Below are 19,362 nucleotides of genomic sequence, written 5' to 3'. Positions count from 1 at the left end.
TGAGAAAAGGGAGAAAAAAGCACACTCTGGAGAGTGGGCTGCATGCTAGTTAATAACTTCAAAGTGACCTCACTTGGTTACTCCTACAAGTGACCATCGGCTTGGTTCTGGGCCCAACGAGTCATTTTAATGATTGTGTTTGCTCAACCACGAGTTCCTGTCTCTGACTGAGGCCAGCAACACCAGTGCACGCAACACCTGGCTGTGTGATTTTGGCCAAGTCTGGTTGGGCTCTGGGAGAAGAAGAAGCTGCATGTGCAGATTGAGACTGTAGCCAGGACGGTAGGCACAAGCCCACCCATGGACGGTGGTGTCTGGTTCTTCTTGGAGAAGGACAGCAAGAAACTGGGTATCATCAAAGAGGGGTGTGGCAGTCACGCTCCTTTGGAAGCTCTGGCCACAACTGCTGTCTTCAGAGAGGTGAAGGAGGGTGAAAGTGTCCTGTGCTGCTCCTGAAGATGGAGAGGCAACAGGGGACACCGTGGGACCCCACAAGGAAGGGCATTGCAATAATCAGAGCTGTACTGAATGGTAACGCTGGCTCATTCAGCACGGGGCTCCCCATCTCCAAGAAATGTGCTACCACCCTGCACAGAAACTGTCCGAGATACAGAGGAAAACTGAGCAGTTTGGATCTGGAGATTGTTTTTGCATTTCCTTCTTTCTGACTCCCCAATAGTCATATAGGTTTGCACCATATCACCAATGGTCAGGGAGGTTCCCAGCCCCTGCCCGTGCAGCCTCCAGTGTGTAGCTGATCATGATGAAGAGGACGGTGTCTCTCCAGGGAGCTGATGCAGAGTCTGTATACCAAGGACATGGATGGGGACATGGAGCTGCATCAATGAAGACATGGGCTGTGTTGGGTGGGGCATCTCCAGCAAGAGGTGTTTGGGGTACACTGACTGCATCTAGCACTCACTACAATATGCAGCATTTCTACCCCACATCTTCTCTGTTCAGCTCTAAGGTGAGTAATATCCACACATTTAATACACAGAAACAAGCTCCCAGAGAGTAACAACCCACCAGCAGTGGCTCCCAGCTCTAGACAACCACCCCGACTCAGCCATGGTGGCCTCCAGCAGCCCCTTCAGCCTGAGCTCTCTTACCTTGACCACATGGAGCTTGGGCAGCAAGTTGCAGTCTGCCAGGGTCAGCTCATCCCCATCCAGGAACTTGCGCCGTGACCCCTTGTCGTCATCCCCGCCTGTGTGACTGTCGATCTCCTCAGGCAGGGGAGTGCTCAGGTAGTCATCCAGCTTTCTCAGGGCCTTGGTCAGGCCCCGCTCCAGGGCTGGTGGGAAGAGCAAAGGAAGGGAACTCAGTCCCATGCCCGAATATACTTACCTGCAGCATGCAATCAACACATGCTAATCCTGGTACAAAATACAGAAACACAGCCCTTGGAATTCCGATTGCGTGTTTATAGTGTTTATCTCAGGCAGGTGCAGTAATGTTACCCAACTTTTACATTAGTTTGCTTCTCTACATTTTGTATACATTCTACAAAAAGCCTGCATGTTAACTGTATAGAAAAAAAGGGTAATTAAACAATAGAAGTGCTTAGATGTTCTGGAACAGAGATAGGACCAGGTCCTGCATAAGTGTCCTCCAGGGTTAACCCAACCCTGGAGTGGCAGGAAACACCAGTAGTAGAAACAATGGAAGCCCTGCTGGGTGCCAGCCTTGGCAAAGCCCAAAGCACCTGAGAGGCAACGTGGTGGTGGTGCTATCTAGGACCCATTGCTACAACCCAGAACTGTCTTCAGTGACCGGGCCAGTGCAGGAGGTAGCAGTGTCACCATAAATGTGTATTCCCAGCTTCTGGGAGACTTGTTGGGGATGGAGCCCAAAGAATGAATGTCCACAGGAGGACAGTGTGACAGGAGACTGTCAAAGTCTCATCGCAATCATTATCAAACAATTCATTTAGAAACAGGAGCTAAACAGCTGTAAGGTGATAACAGGGTGGGTTGTCACCAGCAAGCCAAGTCCATGCACCAGGAACCACAGGGTCCATTCCAATACTAAACTCTGACCCGGAACCTTCCCTTTGTAGCACCTGCACCTCTGCCAGCAGCCTCGTCCCTGATTGCTGTGTCCCCAGGCTCTGGCTGAGCTCAAGGATCAGCCTTGGGGTTGCGGGCCAGCAGAGGTGAGGGGGTGTCACTCTAAGGAAGACTGCACTCAGGCTCAATCTCCCCAGATGTGTCTTCCATAGCCACTTGTCACAGCCACGTCTGTCTTTCTGTGGCTGCCTTTTGTTGGAGACAATGGAACAACACCAGCCTGAGATGAATCCATTGAACCCTTGCTGAAATGTTTTAAGCCGGCCAGGGGCAGGCCATGGTTTCTCAATGCTTCCTTCCCCCTGGGGTGGCACTGACTGTGCACAGCCTCATCTGCTTTGTGTTCCCAGTTTGAGAGAACACAGCGAGCGGCCTGGGAAAATGCTGCACGTCCTGAGTGATTGTCTAGACTGCAATGGGCCAAGCAGGCGGTCTGGGCGAGGGTGGTACCAGGCTAGACAATACACATTGTGCTACAAAGACAATGGCAAAATCTCGGCTATAATAGAAAGATTAAGTGGAGTACTTGTCAAATTTGGCCAGCTGACCTCATCCCATGGATGTGAAGAGAGAGAAGGAAAAGGAGACAGAGCAAATTCTAATTCCAATGACCCTGGGCCACAGATGACCCGGGGACCACAGTATTCCTCTCTGCCCAGGTCAGTGGGCTGGGAGTGGCTATGAAAGTTGGTAACATAGCCTAAAGTTGTGACTGGGGCAGTGGCTCATTCTGGGACACATTTTTATTGTCCTCTCTTGTGGTCCCTGGAGGTGGAAGGCATCTCACTCGGGTGTGGTTGTTACCCTGAGTCGCACGCCACAGGACAAACCATGTTAGTGTCCTGAGGATGTCCTCTGTGTGCTCCTTGCATGAGTATAATTTTGTCTGGGATGTGAAAGTGGGGTGGTGGTGATAGCAGTAGAGAGAAGAGAGGCTGAGACACCAGGAAGGGGCCGTGGGCCCAGCATTTTCCTGGGCTTAGCTTTTGACTTCACTCAGGGGGACTCACTGTGGCTATGCCCAGGTGCCAGTGTGAGGGCCCCTTCATTGCATGGGGCTCTTCCAAGATTTTTCAAATCCCTTATTTGTTCCTACTGTGTTGGCTTCAGCTCACTAATCCTGCCAATCCGGTCCACCTGGGATGACCTTGGTAAGTTCCTAGGATCCCTAAATCCTCATTTGATCACCACCATAAGGATTAACTCTGATGACACAGGGTGAGTGACTAATGCAGGGCCCTTCCTGTCCCTGGAGATGTGACAGTGTCATTGCTCTTGCATTCCCTAATGTGCCATCACCCTGCTCTGTGACAGCTACCCAACTCTTCGTCAGTGAGTTCCTGAAACTTTCAAAGGGTGGCAGAGAATTGCGCTAGCTCTGAGGGGTCAAATGCACAGTCCAAAGCATGGCTCCGTCTGCTTGTTTAATGTGTGTCTGTCACCCTGTCCCTTAAGCTGCACTGGGATCCTCCTCGGTGAAAAGCCCTGTTGACAGGCATACCAAGCCCACATGCCAAAACACAACTAACACATTGCCATCCAGTGACATGGGGCAATGCCCACACATTCTCTGCCAGAGGCCCCCCCCCACCTGCCCACTCATCCCTCAGCCCTGGGCTCAAGCTGGGAGCCCAGTGAATGATATCTTTGGCTGCTGGCCTCCCCCTCCACCCAGTCAGGAAACTTCATGTTGAACTTTCTGCTCTGGTAAGAGTGGAACAGACCTAAAAGAAACTAGAGTGACCAAAAGATGCTAATTCCTTCCGTGTTTGTGTTTGAAGCTCTCTCCCTCAAAGACACCCCCAGACAAAGCAGGACCACAGCAAAGGACCAATCCTGCCAGTCCCATTCCCCATCCCAGGGCTTGATGGATCCTCAATCCCTTAGCTGCTTTCTCCCCTCTCCGTGTCTGCTCCCCATCAAGATTTATTCTGTACCACACACAAATGCACTGGGTAAAATATGTGATGAGGAAGCAGGAGGAATAGTTCATAAATATTCTCAGCCATATGCAAACAATCTCAAATTTATTTTTCTCTTTTTTTAAAGGAGGAAAAAAAATCCACCCATTCCATGATCACTTCCAGATTCATTGAGGTTGATATTACATAAGACCTAATATTGTTTTCTCATTGTAGAGAAATAATGACTTGGAAAAGGCAATTTGAGCTAAGAAAATAATATAGTCTTACCAGGGTATGGAGCTTGTACAGGGACCAGGGAGCCAAGATGCTAAGCCAGCCTCCAGCAAGGTCTTGCCAGCAGGCACAGTGCCCTGGTTGGCTGGCAGCTGGGTGCAGCACCAAGAGCAGAAGGCCACCAGGGCTTCAGGGGCTCAAAGCCCACACAGTGAGGGACAGATGTCAGAGGGTTGCGGGTCATTTTGTGGCTTCTCTGTAGAAACCAAGGCTCACCTCTAACCATTCTGCAGCAGGATGGGTATCTTGCTCCCACCAAGGGGGAGGTCCCAGTCACCGGCTGAACCCCCACCCCTCACCATTCCCCTTCTCCAGCACTTGCTGGATTTCAGCGGTGACCCAGGGGAGCTTATGCACCCACCCCATTCATCACACCATGTGGCTATTGAGATGGGAGTTATGACAGCCTCTCTTAGCAGGTAGAAAACCCAGACTAGGATTCCCAGGCACCCCTGCCCCCCCCATGCAAGCACATACTAAGCTGGGCCCCTAAACACCATATGGCTCCTGGACACACACTGGAAATGTGCCCTATTGAGACTTCAACTGCTCTGGTCCTCCTCCCAGGCCCCCTTGCCCTGTGCAGTAGAGAAACAACTACTTTAATTCAGTGGGTTCTGGATTATAACCCATTCTGATGTCATAATCTAAACAATCCCTCTGGGACACTCTCCATCTCTTTTACACAAAAGTGCTCAGTTTCTGAGCAACCTGCCTCTCCCTGCCCTTGCCACTTCATTACTGGGGTGGGGTGGGGACAGGGCTGCTGTGACTTCATACACCGGGGAAGTAGGGATTCTGCCATTCATGGGTGGGAAGGCTCTGGGGGCCTCAATTCCTTCCATCAAGAAGGAGATGTTGGCCTGCTTCAAACATTGGAAAGATACCCAAGCAGTGCAGGATATGGGGTCCTGGCCCCTCTCCTCTCATCTGTCTCCAAGTCCTGCGGGTGAAGTAAGGGGCTCTCCTGTGCCAGGCCACCCTTCAACCCCAGAGCCCGAGCCTCCTGGATGGGCACAAGGCAGCTTGTTCTGTTCTCTGAGCACTGAGTCCTCCAGGCAAGGATGCTGGATGGTGTGGACACACACACACACACACACACACACACACACACACACACACACAGAGAGAGAGAGAGAGAGAGAGAGAGAGAGAGAGAGAGAGAGAGAGAAAGAGAGAGAGATCAAATAATTTAGGAAATAGCTACTCTGGTTGGAAATACTAGCTGGAATGTCAAAAGCTGAATACCAAACGGCCTTTCTTTTAATTCCATCTACATTCAGAAGTCCTAATCCTCTCTTGGCTGACCAAAGGCTGGGATGAAGTAGAATCCATACATAGAAAGGTATGGATAGAGAAACATGTTTTCAAAGTGTTGGTCCTATGACGTGAGTTAGAAGCAAAATCAGGATTGAAAAACAGGGCTGTTTGATTCCACAGTTTAAGCTTCTTCCACTCCATGAGGCCACTTCTGGGATGTCCCGTTGCTCTTTGGTGTCCCCATGGCCAGACAGGACCCTTACTTCCTACACCCTTGCTTCCCTGATGACAGAGGACAGGACTTCCTTGTGCCCTGCCTCCAAGTTAACTAGATAGCATACTTGCTTTTAGCCAGAATTCTGGGACCTGTTGGTGACAAGCTTGAGTCTTGAAGGAGCTCTCCTTGAGTTGGGGACCACCGGAGGCTTGCCCATGGTTTCTCAGCAACAAGCGCCAACTCTGCCTGTGCCTGGGGCCACCGTTGTCATTGGTCTGTGGTATTTTGGAACAAAAAGTGAGCGATTCACTTGGACTTTGCCTAGGCTGAAGGAAACAACTCACTTCTGAGACCCCCGGAGGGCTGCATGAGATTTCTATTTTTCCCTCTCCTTTGAGCTCATGCACCTATAACCTGAGAGTGTTAGAAAAGAGAAGAAAGAAGCAGCTACATTTAAAGGGGGGCTGTCACAGCAGAGATTTTTTTCTGCCCACCACACAATCCTGGCCATACCTTGCTGACATTTGATAGCTAAAAATATAAACTATAAACTGAATGGAACAGAAACCCCACTAGGAAGAGTTAAATCCCTTCAGCCTTTTGGGAGAAGAAGCCTTTCTTCCCATACCCAGCTGTGGGGGAGGAAGGGACACTTTAAGGACAATTGTCTTGGGCTAGAGGCTGGGCCATCACAGAGCCCCTGAAGCGGAGGGGAAGCGCTGGTCAAGCAGGCAGCAGTGTCCATGCTGTGAGGTCAGTGCACTTCTGGGGAGGTCACAGATGTTCTGGGACTGTTCGGCTTTGTGAAGGGGCAGTGTGATCCCCACCCTACGCACAGGAAACCCCACAATTGTATCTGCATCCATCTTTCAGATAGCTAGGCTGCCTTCGAGTGACGGCTGAGCAAAGGGAAAGTTACAAACAGGTGACAGCTGGGGTAAGGATGGTGGCAGATCTTTGTGGTTCCTTTCCCTCTTAAAGCACACTGTACCACATATCCGTGCACCCTGGCCAGGCCAGTTGGGTTCTGGAAGCTGGGACAGGGCTTGCTGTAGGCCTGGCACCCTCCTCACATAGGATACTCTCCTCCCCATCCTGTTATTGAGGAGAGAATCACCCAGCGTGAGACACTCTCTGCCGTCTCTCCAGGAACCCAGAGACTTCTGCCTACGGTACAGACGATCTCTCCACTGCCTGCTCCCCAAGCTCTAGAGTGAGCCTCTTGAAGAACCATGTTTTGAGTTAGCTCAACAAGTCTACTTACATTTGGTTTAGGTTCAGAAGAATTACACCAAATGAGAAGAGCAAGCACAACACACACACACACACACACACACACACACACACGTGCAAGCAGGCACACTTGCACATGCACATTCATGCACATGACTATTTTCAAAACGACAAGAGCCTTTAGCAATTATTTGGCTGTTTGTGGTAAAGAATTTAGGGTCACTTCAGCGTGCCCTCCATAGAACATATTTCTAAAGTTTGAAGGGAGGATTGGACTAGAGAGACAAATCCCAGGTCCAGATAATGTTCTAAATCTCCTAAACGCCACAGTAAATTTGGAGAGAAAGATGATCACATAGCCTTCAAATTTATGTTTCCTTTTGGGTATTGCAAGCTGTACCACGCAAGCATCCTGCTTGTTTATTTATGGGGCGGAAGGGGAATTAGGGTGCCAGCCACTCCAGCCGTGGGGGTGTGGCGCCCTCTGCTGGCTCCTCTGTGCCTTCCGAAGAAAGCAGTCTGTGTGTTTCCTATTAGCTTTCCCCCAAACTCATAAATAGTTGTAAAACCCATTGTGCTAATAGAAAGGACGACATAAATACTAACTGAAACTATAACCGCTGCTCCTACTTTGTGTGGCTAACTGAACCAAGCTGAAATCTGTAAGATTTTTATGGTTACTTTATAACAGGTTATTTTTAAGTATCAGAGTATAGACTGGGGGTGATGCAGATGTTTGGGACCATCTCACTTCTCGGTCCTCTGCTGCCCTATCCCAGGGTGCAGACCTGGAGCTGTCTCAACTCTCTCCCTGCATGCACCCCACGACACTGAGGCCGAGGCAGTCTAACCACATCTTGTCTTTCTGCATCCTCTGATGGCCAGGGCGTTAATAGAAGAGCCACTTGCAAATTTAAAAGCTGCCACTCTGCCCACCACAACTTGAAGTCTGAATATTTCTTGACTTGGCTTAATCTTGTGAGGATTCTGTGTACATTCCCTTCCTTTGCCTAGTCTTTTGTCAGATAGGCATCCATCCATTCAGCACTCAGCATGACCGGGGAAGGGCGCCCTTGTCCCTCCTGGCCTGTGAAGTTGGGGTTCAGGGCTTTAGCTGGGGCTCCTTGTGTGCATTTAGGAACACAAATAGAGTATTTGTTGGTTTATGGACGAATGGGATTAGGGTTCCTTAAATGATCCACTCTTCTTAAACTCAGCACCACCTGCATTTTAAATAACGGGTGACATTAAGTGTAACACAGGTAGCCAGGAGCACAGGCCATGGGAGTGTCCATGGGGGCCGCAGACCTTATTCTGCCTCATGCTAGCTCGGTGGGCTGCATGGGCTCCGGTGCCTCAGTTTCCTTGTCTGTACCATAGGGATCACAGCATCTCCTCCCTTGGGGTCGCTGGGAATAGTGATGCAGTCGGTGCCTGCAGAGGGGTGGGCACTGCCCCAGCACGCAGGGACCCCTGTGCACAAGGCTATTGCATTCCCAGTCGAGCGCCCCCTGCTGTTGCGATGTGGATCACAGCCCCAGAGGCCCTGTAGTTTTTTCTCCACGGAGTCTTGGGTCTTCTAAAGTTGGAAGTCAGAGAGTAGCAGATTAAATGTGCAGTCTTGGTCTCTTATACAATATTTATGTTTTTTAAATCTAGGAGAAGGAATGACTCATATTTTGTCAATCCCCAAAGAGAATCTGAAATAGCACACCATTTTTTGGTGGGGGTGGCTACATCAGGTATTTTCACCATAGGCAGAAAATATCTGTGCTTGAAAGTGAATTATATGCAAGAACCCATTCTCCTCTTCTTTGGTACTAGTGAAAAACAGAACCTAGATTTTTTTTTTCAGGGTAGCAATGTACCCAGTGAAAGATACTCATTTCCCCAGACTTTTCAGGTAGAAGAGGATGAATGACCAAGTTCTGGCTAATAAGATGCAAGCAGAAATTTATCAATGGAGTTTTGGATGTAATTCCGTGACAAAGCAACCGTCCAGTGTGATTGAAGCCTTGGGTTCAACCCCCAGCAATACAAAAAAGAAAAGGACAGACATGAGCAAAATGGGCTCCTGTAAGATAGTTGGCACTCCCTGGAACTCAGGTGTAATGTCTAGAGGTAAAGCATCCATCTTGTGACATGAGGATAAAAGTCACACACTGATGATAAAGAACTGGGAGCTCTCAGGACTTGGCGCCCTGACTTCTTTGAGCAAATGCATTTGCCTTGGACTGACTACTCTCTGGGCTGCTAGTGATGTGAGAAAAGCAAACCCCTTTAAGAAGTAAACCTTTACCAAGAGTGCTGCAAACAGGGCATGGTGCATAGTAAAATGCTTTACAGCTTTGGGTTTTGCTAAGTAAAATAGAATAATATTTGCTTTAGGCCCTGTACTCAGGTTTCGGCTATACAGAGGCGCCTCTAGCCTTTGCCGATGCACAGGGTCATGGCCAGTTCGTCAGTATTCTATTCTCACTCTAGCACTTGCACAGAGCCTGGTACTGGATTCTCATTGAGAGACTGAACAACTCAAGGGGCTTTGAGGAAAGAGGAGTAATCTCAAATTATGGGACTCTGAGTGCCTCTGTCTGCTTTGATGCCTGCTCTTCAGGGCCACTTTCTTTATATGGACAGCACCTGGCCTCTTGGGACCAGTGGAAGGGTCTACATGCGTCACCTGAGATGCCCTCCCATAGGTCTCAGCTCTGTCATTAGGGCCAGAAGAGGAGCCATCAACACATACTTGTCTTCTGGACGATTAGGAATGGGGCAGGCCCAGCCCTGGGTTCTGTTTCCCATATGGATGTCCCAAAGGGCTCACATGCCATCACTCAGAGGTAGTTGCAGCCACAGAGCATAGCTGACTTTCAGAGAGGACTCAGGTGGTCCATGGACAGGTCATCCAGAGAGCACAGTGAGCGGCAGCATAGGCTCAGGATTCGAAGGTGGGGATCCCACACCTGGATGACGGGCCAGGGAACCTGTCTGCCCTTGTGTGCCTGGAAACAGGACTCAGATTCACCGAGACAGGAGAACCAAAGGTCGCCCACCCAGGACAGGTCATAGGCCTGGAAATGGCACTAGAAGAATCTAGAACAAGGGTCATGAAACAGCCTCTCTGCCATTCATTGTCTGTCCTACAAGTTTCTGTCCATGGCCTCAAAGTCTTTTGTCTGTGTTGCTATAAATGCTCTGTCCTTTGCTGAAGATGCCATGGAAGTGGGGATTCAAGGGCCCCTGGAGACCTACCCAGCTCCTTGGTGTCTCTCAGGGACAGATGAAAGGTGTATGTCAATCAGCTTCCATTTGTTATTCTTTCCTTAATCGTTCAGGTCCATATAGACCAGTGGTGGCAAACCTTCTAGAGCTTTCAATGATACAAACGGCCCACTGTGACACTCGTGCCATAGGTTCGCCATCACTGATATCAGCTATTCCACCCTCCAGCCCTGGAGATTCCACTGTCCACTCAAAATAGAAAATGGCCTGGAAAAAGTGCCAAACGTGGGGGGAGCTCAGTGACACACTGAGGTCCTGAACCTGAGCTTATGATGCTCCATGGATCACCCCCACACAGGCAAAGGCATGTGGCCAGAGCCCTTGCGAAGCATTCAGAGAAGGCCAGGGGGTCTTCATCAATGTCTGGGAAGCAGCTTTTCTCCCAAGAAATTATTCTTTCTATGCTGCTGATAAATTCTGAATAATAGATGGGATTCGGTCCCTGGTTTCATCTCTGATGCTTTGGTCATAGCTATTTGTAGCCAACAGTTCTTCAAGAGCCAAGATATGCCTGGCGCATCCATTCTGGCTCTGCCTCTTGCCCCAAGCCATTGGGATTAGTGACCCATGTGTCCTTGTGTGGAAAGGAGAGGATGCCACCCATCCTGTCTGGACAATAGAGTGATGCATGTTGCAGGGAGGGGCGTAAAGTTGAATATCTGAATTTTTTGAGACAGTCCAGGTGACTAGTTCGATTTCATACCTCTGTCAAGCTGTGCTGCAATGGGGCAGTCCTCTGGAAATGGGGGGCTGCTTCTCCTTTCTGATGTCCCCCAGCAATTCATATCCCCTAGAGGGTCACAGAAACATAGGAGGAATTTTCCCCAAAGCTACATCCAAATCACAGGCAGGGCTCATGGGTAGAGTCCTGGGATCAGCTGACTATGATAGTCCTGACCCCTCACACAATGTATGCAATGGGTGCATGCAAGGTGGTCCTGATACCATTGTGACCATGGCGACGCTGTGAGGTCCACAGCTGGGCACCATCACCAATAAATCTTTGCATGCAGGCACATTTCCTCCTCCATACTGCTGATATGTGAGCCTATTCATGTAAGGGATGTGTGGCTGTCTTAAATTACATGGCTATGTGTGTGTGCTTAGGGTGGGAACTTGAAGAATACATTTAGTCCCTAGCACTAACTACACAAAGACAAAAGTGTCAGTTGTACAGGATGAGAGGTTACAGTGGCCTGAGGGGAGAGAGTGTTTAGCTTGTGTGCAAATGGCTCATTTAAAGCTCCTTTATCCCTGGGTCTTGAGCTGAGGCCAGGCCAGGCCAGAGGCGCACATTCTGGTCAGACAGGGGAAATTCCGCCCCGTTGAAGGGTGTTGGTGGTCTCTGTTTTGCGGTGTCTGCAGCCCACACAGCAGAGCTCCCCTAATGAATGTGCCCACCCACGCAGGGCCCCCCACCCCAGACCCTGGGCTGCCCCGTCCAATGTTCTGCGCCACCCACCGCCCTCCTGCCGGCTGCCCCAGGATTCTCTCAGGAGTAAAATCTGTTAAATTCTAAATTGCAAGCATCCGGCTCCATAATAAACCTAATCAAAGACCCTCTGGAGACACCCTGGGTGCCACTAGGTGGTATCAGAGGAACCCCTCGGCCACTCCTTCCCTCTGCCCAGCCTCAAGGACCCTCCACAGGGACAAGCCTGCAGGAAAGCCTCAGAGATGGGTCCCACCCAGTCGGATTATTTGTCTTTCATTTCAAAAATGCTAATCAAAGCAGAGCCTTAACCCAACCAACCGACAATACCCCCCTGCCAGGTGGCTCTTGGCATGAAGGGTGGCCAGGAAGGCGGTGGGGTCAGTCCCTTTTGGGCAGAGGTATTTGGAAAGAGACAGTCGTGGCCACTTTACAAGGAAGTAGTGAAACAGGCTCCTGTGGCCCCAGCCTGGGCTCTGTCTGACCACCCTGGAGCCCTAAAAGGATGGCTGGGTCTGGCCTGGATAGGGGCCAAAGGTGCTGAGCTGGGACCACTGTTCTCTCCAAATGCCAGGGAGCCTGGGTGACAGTACATGCACTCTTCCTGCCTCTGCTGTTGTCACCTTGGCTTTCTCTCAGGCCCTAGAGGGAAGACTAGGTGTCCCAGACTGGGAGACAGAGGGAGGAGGGGAGGGGAGGGAGGAGGGGAGGGGAGGGAGGAAGGGGAGGCTTTGAAGTGGCTTGGAATAATAAATACACACACGCTGCTTTAAACGTGGCTCCCACATCCTGGGGATCTGGGAAACACGCCCCAACCCTCACTGCCTGACAGGGTTGGCTTTCATGACGCTGGGGAAGGCCTGGCCTGTGCCTCGAAGGGCTCGTTAGTTACTTCCAGGCTAGCACCCGCCCAGGCACCCACATCCTTTCACACACTTTCCTGCTTCAGGTCAAGGAAGTTCACAAATGCACGGGCTGGAGGTAGCAGGAAGCCTTAGAGGAAAGGGAGAAAGGAGAGGCCGGGGGCAGCGGGTCACCCGGAGCTAGGGACCCCGGAGGGACCCTCAGGCCTGAAGGGTAAGCCATTCCTTTGTGTGGGGGACAGATAATGGAAGAAGCTTTGCAGCTCCCACTATAGACCTAGACTCTTTTGGAGCACATGACAAAACTTGAATGGAACAGAGGCGGGATTGAAGATGCAGCAATCCACGAACCTCTAGAGCTGATTCCCTGGCCTGCCAGAAGAGGGCAGCACATACTTTCGTTTCTCAGGAACAAGGTGGCTGGGGCTGGGGGAGGGGGTTAAAGGCTGGACATGAGAGTCTTTGAAGGAGGGTAGGTGACATACATCCCCAGCAGCACCAGCAACAGCCATCACGCCTTATACCTACTGTGCTGCACAAAGCAGCCTCCTGCACACAGTAAATGCAGAGAGTTGTGGGAAAAGGCACTGGGATGACTTGAAATCCGTGTTACAGAGGAGATGGAGGCAGAGAAATCAAGAGACCTCTAAGTTCCTTTCCTGGGGCCGTCCCCGACAGAGCTGGTGAATTAGAGTCCAAAGGCCCATCCTGCTTTGATGCTGCCCTCCAGCTAAGAATGGATTTCACCTTTTTAGATAGTTGAAAAGAAAGCCTAAAGCAGAATGATATTTTGTGATACATGAAAATGACATGAAGGTCCCATTTCAGGACCTGTAGAAGAAATTTATGGGGACTTTACGGTTCCTTCAGAAGCACTATGCAGAGACTGTCAAGTGAGCAAAGCCCAAGATATCTACTTTCTGACCCTTCCCAGAAAAAGTTCGCCTAGAGGGAAGGGCTATCTGCTTCCATGCTGGAGGCCAGAGAGCAGAGCTGGGGCATCACTGCACGTGGGGACAGGGGAGGATAGGAACGGAGGGGACAGAGAGCACTGTTGGCTTTGCTTTCCTTTGTTTCCAGCAAGCAGCTGAAGGTCAAGCAGAAAATGGATGTTGGATCTGGAAAGGAACTTAGGAATCACCTCCGTAGTTCATGGAGTCCACGGTGTGTATATTTTCCACACGTTGATGTCTCTGAAATTAGGTCGTGGCTTACAGTCAGTACACTCGTCTTCAAGTGAAGGCACTTTTTTACCTGAGAATTTTGTTTCTTGGAGGTATTTAAAGCAGTAGCATCTTGAGTTAGGCAGCCTCTACCTTCCTAGGTCCAGCCTCTTTCTATCCCTCCCATTGTTGGGACACTTATTTTTTTGGTTGGCACCCATTCCATTTATTTGATTGTAAACTTGAGTGTGAACTGAAGTCTTTAAGCCACGATGCTCTCTCTATACATCTTGTTTAAGAGATTATGGACATATTCATACTCATCCTCAGAGGTTGACCTATGATTTGCATTGAAAGAGCACTGGGGGTGCATGCTGGGAAGGAGGAGCCTTATTCTCTGGGGCTAGAAGGGGGAGGGATGGGCCCCTCCAGCTACCTGCAGTGGGGAAGGACAGGGTGCTGGATATGAGCCATGGAGGATCTGGTGGGGGAAGAAAGATCCTGCTGGGCTACTGGCAAGTCCATTTCCTACCAGCGGTGGCCAGGCTCAGCCTGATAATGTGAGACTTCAGGAAAAGATGTAGATGAAAAGCAGCAAATGGAACTCAGGGGCAGAGAACATAGATGAAAAACAGAGGGACAGGGTTCAGGGGTGATGCCCTGAGGCAGGGTGTGCAGAGAAGTCTAGAAGTCATGAAGTTGGTGGCCTGGCATCTGCAGTGGCAGGGGAAGGATGTCACAGGAGGAAAGAGCCAAAGAAAATGGAAATGGCAGCTTATCTGCCTGCGGCTGGTCAGGAATAATTGTTATTCTTCTAGGGGGTCAGTTTGCCTGTGTCACCAGGGAAATTGTGCTATAGCTGACCCAAGGCTCTGTGTCTCCATGCAAGTCAGGCACCGGGGCTTGGGGCTGCTGTGGCTGGTGCCGACCCCTGCCTACCTGCTCTACTTTATGGTCCTCTTCTTGTTTTCTCCTTTCAGTTGCTCTGTGGCATTGCTGCGGTGCGCTGTGCTGTGCATGGAGCTGTAAAGCTTTCCAGGATGCATGGAGCACAGCTATAAGCCAGGATGAAAGCCCCAAGACCCAGGAACACAGAGGTGGGTGAAGAAAAGGGAAAGGTAGACCCGAAAGGAGAAAAGAATGGGGAGCTTGAGGGATGCCTAGAAAGACGGAAATCACCCAAACTGGGTGTAACATATGGGGGTGAGGGGTGGCAAGAGACCAGCAGACCACCAGGCTTGTATAAATGCTACATGGTGTGGACTGTATTGTACCTGGGTGCAGGCAGGCAGAGAGTGATAAGACCGTCTGCCAAGAACAAAGGGAAGTATGTGCCTTGTATAGGGATGGAAAGAAGGCAGGGGACATTGGGTAGGAAGATTTTAATAAACATCTGTGGTCAAAGTTCTCTGGAAGCCTTGTGGGCAAAGTCCTTGACACATCCAGTGTAAATTTTTGGATGTCTCCAGATGTCCCCAGGACCTGCAAACTCCTTGTCCTATCTTAGAATCTTTCCTTTGCTTGCCCATGACAACTTTAATGCTGAACTGAGTTCCTTGTGGCAAACTAAGTCCCATGCTGAGAGTAGTACCTCTCTGGGCAAGCAGGTTGGGGGCTGAGGGGATCTGGATGGATTAAAAACTTACACTAGGAAATCATAGCCAGGAGACATGTGTGGGCCAGGAACCCAGGAAATCTGAAGAAACCCAAACCCCAAGGAAGCAAATGATACACAGGTTCCATGCACAGAAGTAGAGATGCAGACTCTTCTAGACCACTTGAGGGAAACAGAGGAATGAATGAACTTCTTTTGACATCTTGGAAACTGCAAAAGGATGAAGTGGGAGGTGGTGAATGTGAATGGAGCAGGAGAGATCTCAGACTGACAATTCCCATGCTCTCTCCTCTCCAGCCAAAGGAAGTGGGCAAAACATATGAAAATCTGACACCTTGATCAAAATCAAGCGTGATGATTCTGGGTGGGAACGTTGGCTGTGTCCAAAGGAAATGGGATAGGAATGGAAGAAATTAAAAAGGACTCGCAAATGTGTTAATAAGAATAGAGAGTTAAAGATGCACATCCTGTCTGTTTCTTCATTGCCTGGAACTCAAAATGTGGACAGAATAGGAAATAAACCCTGAGAATTGATTCTATTGAAATGTAAGGAATAAAGGTGTCTGGAAAAATAAAGTAAAATATGGTATTTGATGCCATTATAGTAAGCTGCTAAAATGAATTTCTGGAAAGCCAAGAGATTTGGCAGAGGCATGGAGTCTGTTCTGACCACAGTTTGAGAGCAGGAAGTGCAAACCAAGAGAGGAGAAGTCTCAGTCCCATAGGAGACAGGAAGCGGAGGGAACCTGGGAAAGAGGGTGCTAAAGAGACCCCTGCAGGAGAGGGAGAACCCCAAAGCCAGGGTGATGTCCCAGGGGAGCATGTGGAGGCTGGGCATGAAGACAGGAGCAGCAAGGGACACGGAGCCTACAACCATCCAGGTCCCCTGGGCAACACAGCGGAGAAGGCAGAAACAGGCAGGGGACAGGCATTGTGAGGGACCCTGGGGAGAGAGAAGGTGGGATGCTAGGAATGGGGATACTGTACTCAGGGAGCTGGCAGCTGGAGCCTTCGCTGGACTCTACCCTAAAGCCAGGCAGACAGACAGGGCAGGGCTCAGGGTGACCCAGAATCCTAGGGATGCTACAGATGTGTGCAGCTGGTGGAGGAAACTTCTGTGCTTCTCAACTCTATGCTCCCGCATCCGAGGAACCTCTGGGAACAGACCAGGGACACAGCTGTTCCCTGCTGGACAGCAGAATCTCATGCACATGCTCAAGAGGGACCCCACAGCCACATCTGAATGCAGGACTGGTCCCTTCCATTTTAGCATGGTGATGTGGCCCACACTTTAGAACCAGGTACTCTATTGGTTGTTATCGAACATGGTGACAAAACAGAAAAGGCCCTGCATATGCATGGGGACTGGCTAGGCTCTGCTTAGGAGAAAACTGACTCACAAGAGGGACAATCTTGAGAAAGGATTCTGGGAAACAGCTGCAGAGCCGGACACCCTAAAAAGATGGGGCAAAGCTTGCAAAGGAAGCCGGGGTACAGGCTGAGACAGGGCCATGGACTGTCCCATGCAAATGTCCTGCTGGCTGGGGGCCCTGGTAGCACTGGGCCCTTGGCAGGAGGGATGTAGAAGCCTCTGTTCCCCAGTTCCCGGTGATCACAGGGGAGGTGTGGGTGGGAAGAGAAGGTGAGGGGAGAGGGCTAGTTACAGACACAGTGGAGGGACAAGGACAGGTCAAAGGACGATGCTATTCCTTTGGGAGGCAGAAATCCAGTGCTCGAAAATGTGCACAAGGGTCAGGGATGACAGAGTCACAGGGCCAAAACCCATTGCAGACAAAAACAGGGCAAAACAGAGGAAGGGAAACACTGAAAATTGGAGAGTATTGCATTTATAGGAAATTGGTATGTGGCTTCTGTGGAAATCATTGCCTCGGCTCTGGGGACCTGAGAACTCTAAATATGGATCATATACAAATACCATATATAATTCAAAAAGTCTGGAAGCTCAGATGAGATATCACTCTGAGGGCGCTCTGACAAGTACGAGGAAGATGTTTGTGGTCAAGATGAAGGACGCCAGGTGCTGAGGCCAGAGCCAGAGCTGTTCTTCCCCTAGGGAGAGGTTGAGCCACTACTCTGGGCCCCAACTTTGTTCTTTACCACAGCTGCGTGTCACACATTGGGTGATTTCACATGAGAAGATGACAGAAGCCCAAACCCAGTGTCACCCAGGTCCCTCCTCGCCACTCCCAGCCTTTGCAAAGCCACGAGTCCTGCACCTGGGACCCCATTTCACTGATCCCCACCTGTCTTCATGTGCTTCACCCTTTGTCTCTGCATCCGAACCCTGGGGTCTTCTTTTCTTTCTTATTTCTTTTTTTTTTAAAGACAAGGTCTAAGTTGCTGTCCCCCAGACTCAGTTCAAACTTGAGATTCTCCTGCCTCAGCCTTCCAGAGAGCTCCCAGGTGTATGCCACCACACCTGGCTTTTCCTCTCTTTCTGAGGACTCCCATTATTGGATTCAGGAATCACACTGGAACCTGAGTGATCATACCTTATGGTCCTTAACTAATTACATCTGCAAAAATCCTATTTCCAAATAGGGCCCAGGGGAGCATGCATTTCTGGGGACATTCCAACCCACTACAGGACCAAATAAACAACAAAAGACCAAGAGTTCCAAGGGTATTTAAAATATTCCCTCCTTTCTCATGGCACCACCACACGTACCTATAAAGGTGGCTACTGCCCACAGAGTCACATCCCTGGCTCCACAGATTCCAGTGTCTCCAGTTTCTGTCCTTGGCTTTCCCTACCCTCCCCCCCCAGCCCTCTATTCAGTGACGTCACACAACTGATTTCCCTTGATATTTATGACCCAGCTGTGAAAAGCCTGCTCAAAGCACCTTGGGTAAATTCTTCCCCAGGACTTTTTCCCTTTCACTATACAGCTCATGGATCCTTCTGATGCCTTCCAATCACCCAGCATACAACTCTTGTCCTATTTGGCTTTTTGTGACTCAGAACCTCCCCACACTGGCCAGGTGACCTTTTCCTCTTCCAATCCCAAGTCTAGCTCTGTGACAAATCAGGTGCTGAAGGGCTGTGGGCTTAAGGAAGGAGCTCGGGCCCCTGGGAGAAGGTGGCCCTGGAGCCCCAGAGCCGAATGGAGAGGATGAGGCTCGGAGAAGTCCCCCTTGATCCTCCACACACCTGGGGAGGAAATATGCTGGGCAGTGGCCGCCCTCATCATTGGGCCTGGAAAACACCTAGAAATTTCACAGCGACCAGAAGGAAACTGGCAAGTATGTTCCCTTGTGAACAGGTTTACCATCTTGTAACAATGCATGGTACAAAGTACCCTTGTACAGTGTGTCATACAGGCCTCTAGGGCAGTGCCTCTCCGTGCAGGTCAGCACTGAGTTCCTTTCTGTCTCTCTGACCAGACCCAAGCCCAGACCGAGGCCTGCAGATGGCAAATGACCAACAATATTGGTCCAGATGCTTCCCTGGCCCAAGTACCTGATGTGCCCCTGGGAAGTGGAAGTCAACCCAGTGGTGACAGAGAAATCCAGGGTCTCCTGGGAGGCTCTGACACTTACCTGCATTGTTCTGCTGCTTGGTGTTTTTGATGTAGGCAGAGAACTTGGAGAAGATGTCGATGCCTGCAGTGTTGGACTCCCGGTGTTTCGCAGCCAGTCTGGGATACCTGGAGGGAAGATGTGCAGATCTGTATATTGCAAGACTGCAGCTCAGGAAAGGTGAACCTGTTACTGTCACTAGGTCCCCTTTCCATAGCAGGACCCACCTATCTGCATGTGTGCTCAGGGTGGGCCCTTGGCAGGTGCTCACAATGAAGACCAAGAGGAGCATTGCCCGGGGTAGCACAGCCTGCTGACCAGGAGCCAAAATGCCTCTCAGAGAACCCGGGATGCATCTCTTCCTGGGACTGGCAATGCTGCTCCAGGGGAAGGCCCAGATCACAATGCTGGCTGAGGTTGCCTCTGCACTGGGAAGCCTGACATGTCCCCTTTCCAACCACAATGCCTGACACTGGCAGCTGTGATA

General features: G+C 50.3%; 1 protein-coding gene across 1 annotated transcript in view; it reads right to left on the bottom strand.

Moving 5' to 3' along the window:
* Clic5 (chloride intracellular channel 5) overlaps positions 1–19,362 on the bottom strand; it is a 64,170-nt gene that overhangs the window by 5,939 nt on the left and 38,869 nt on the right. The window contains exons 4-5 of the mRNA XM_003473625.5: positions 18,897–19,003; positions 1,113–1,297 (exon numbers count right to left, since the gene is read on the bottom strand). Of these exons, the coding sequence (XP_003473673.2) occupies positions 1,113–1,297; positions 18,897–19,003 (292 nt within the window). The remainder of the gene's footprint in view (positions 1–1,112; positions 1,298–18,896; positions 19,004–19,362) is intronic.

Source organism: Cavia porcellus, unplaced genomic scaffold (genome assembly GCF_034190915.1).
Source record: "Cavia porcellus strain 051 isolate PalLab524CR breed Dunkin Hartley unplaced genomic scaffold, mCavPor4.1 scaffold_28, whole genome shotgun sequence".
NCBI classification, from domain to species: Eukaryota; Metazoa; Chordata; class Mammalia; order Rodentia; family Caviidae; genus Cavia; species Cavia porcellus.
Note: the sequence above shows the minus strand (reverse complement) of the source record. Positions and strands in the feature narration are given on the sequence as shown.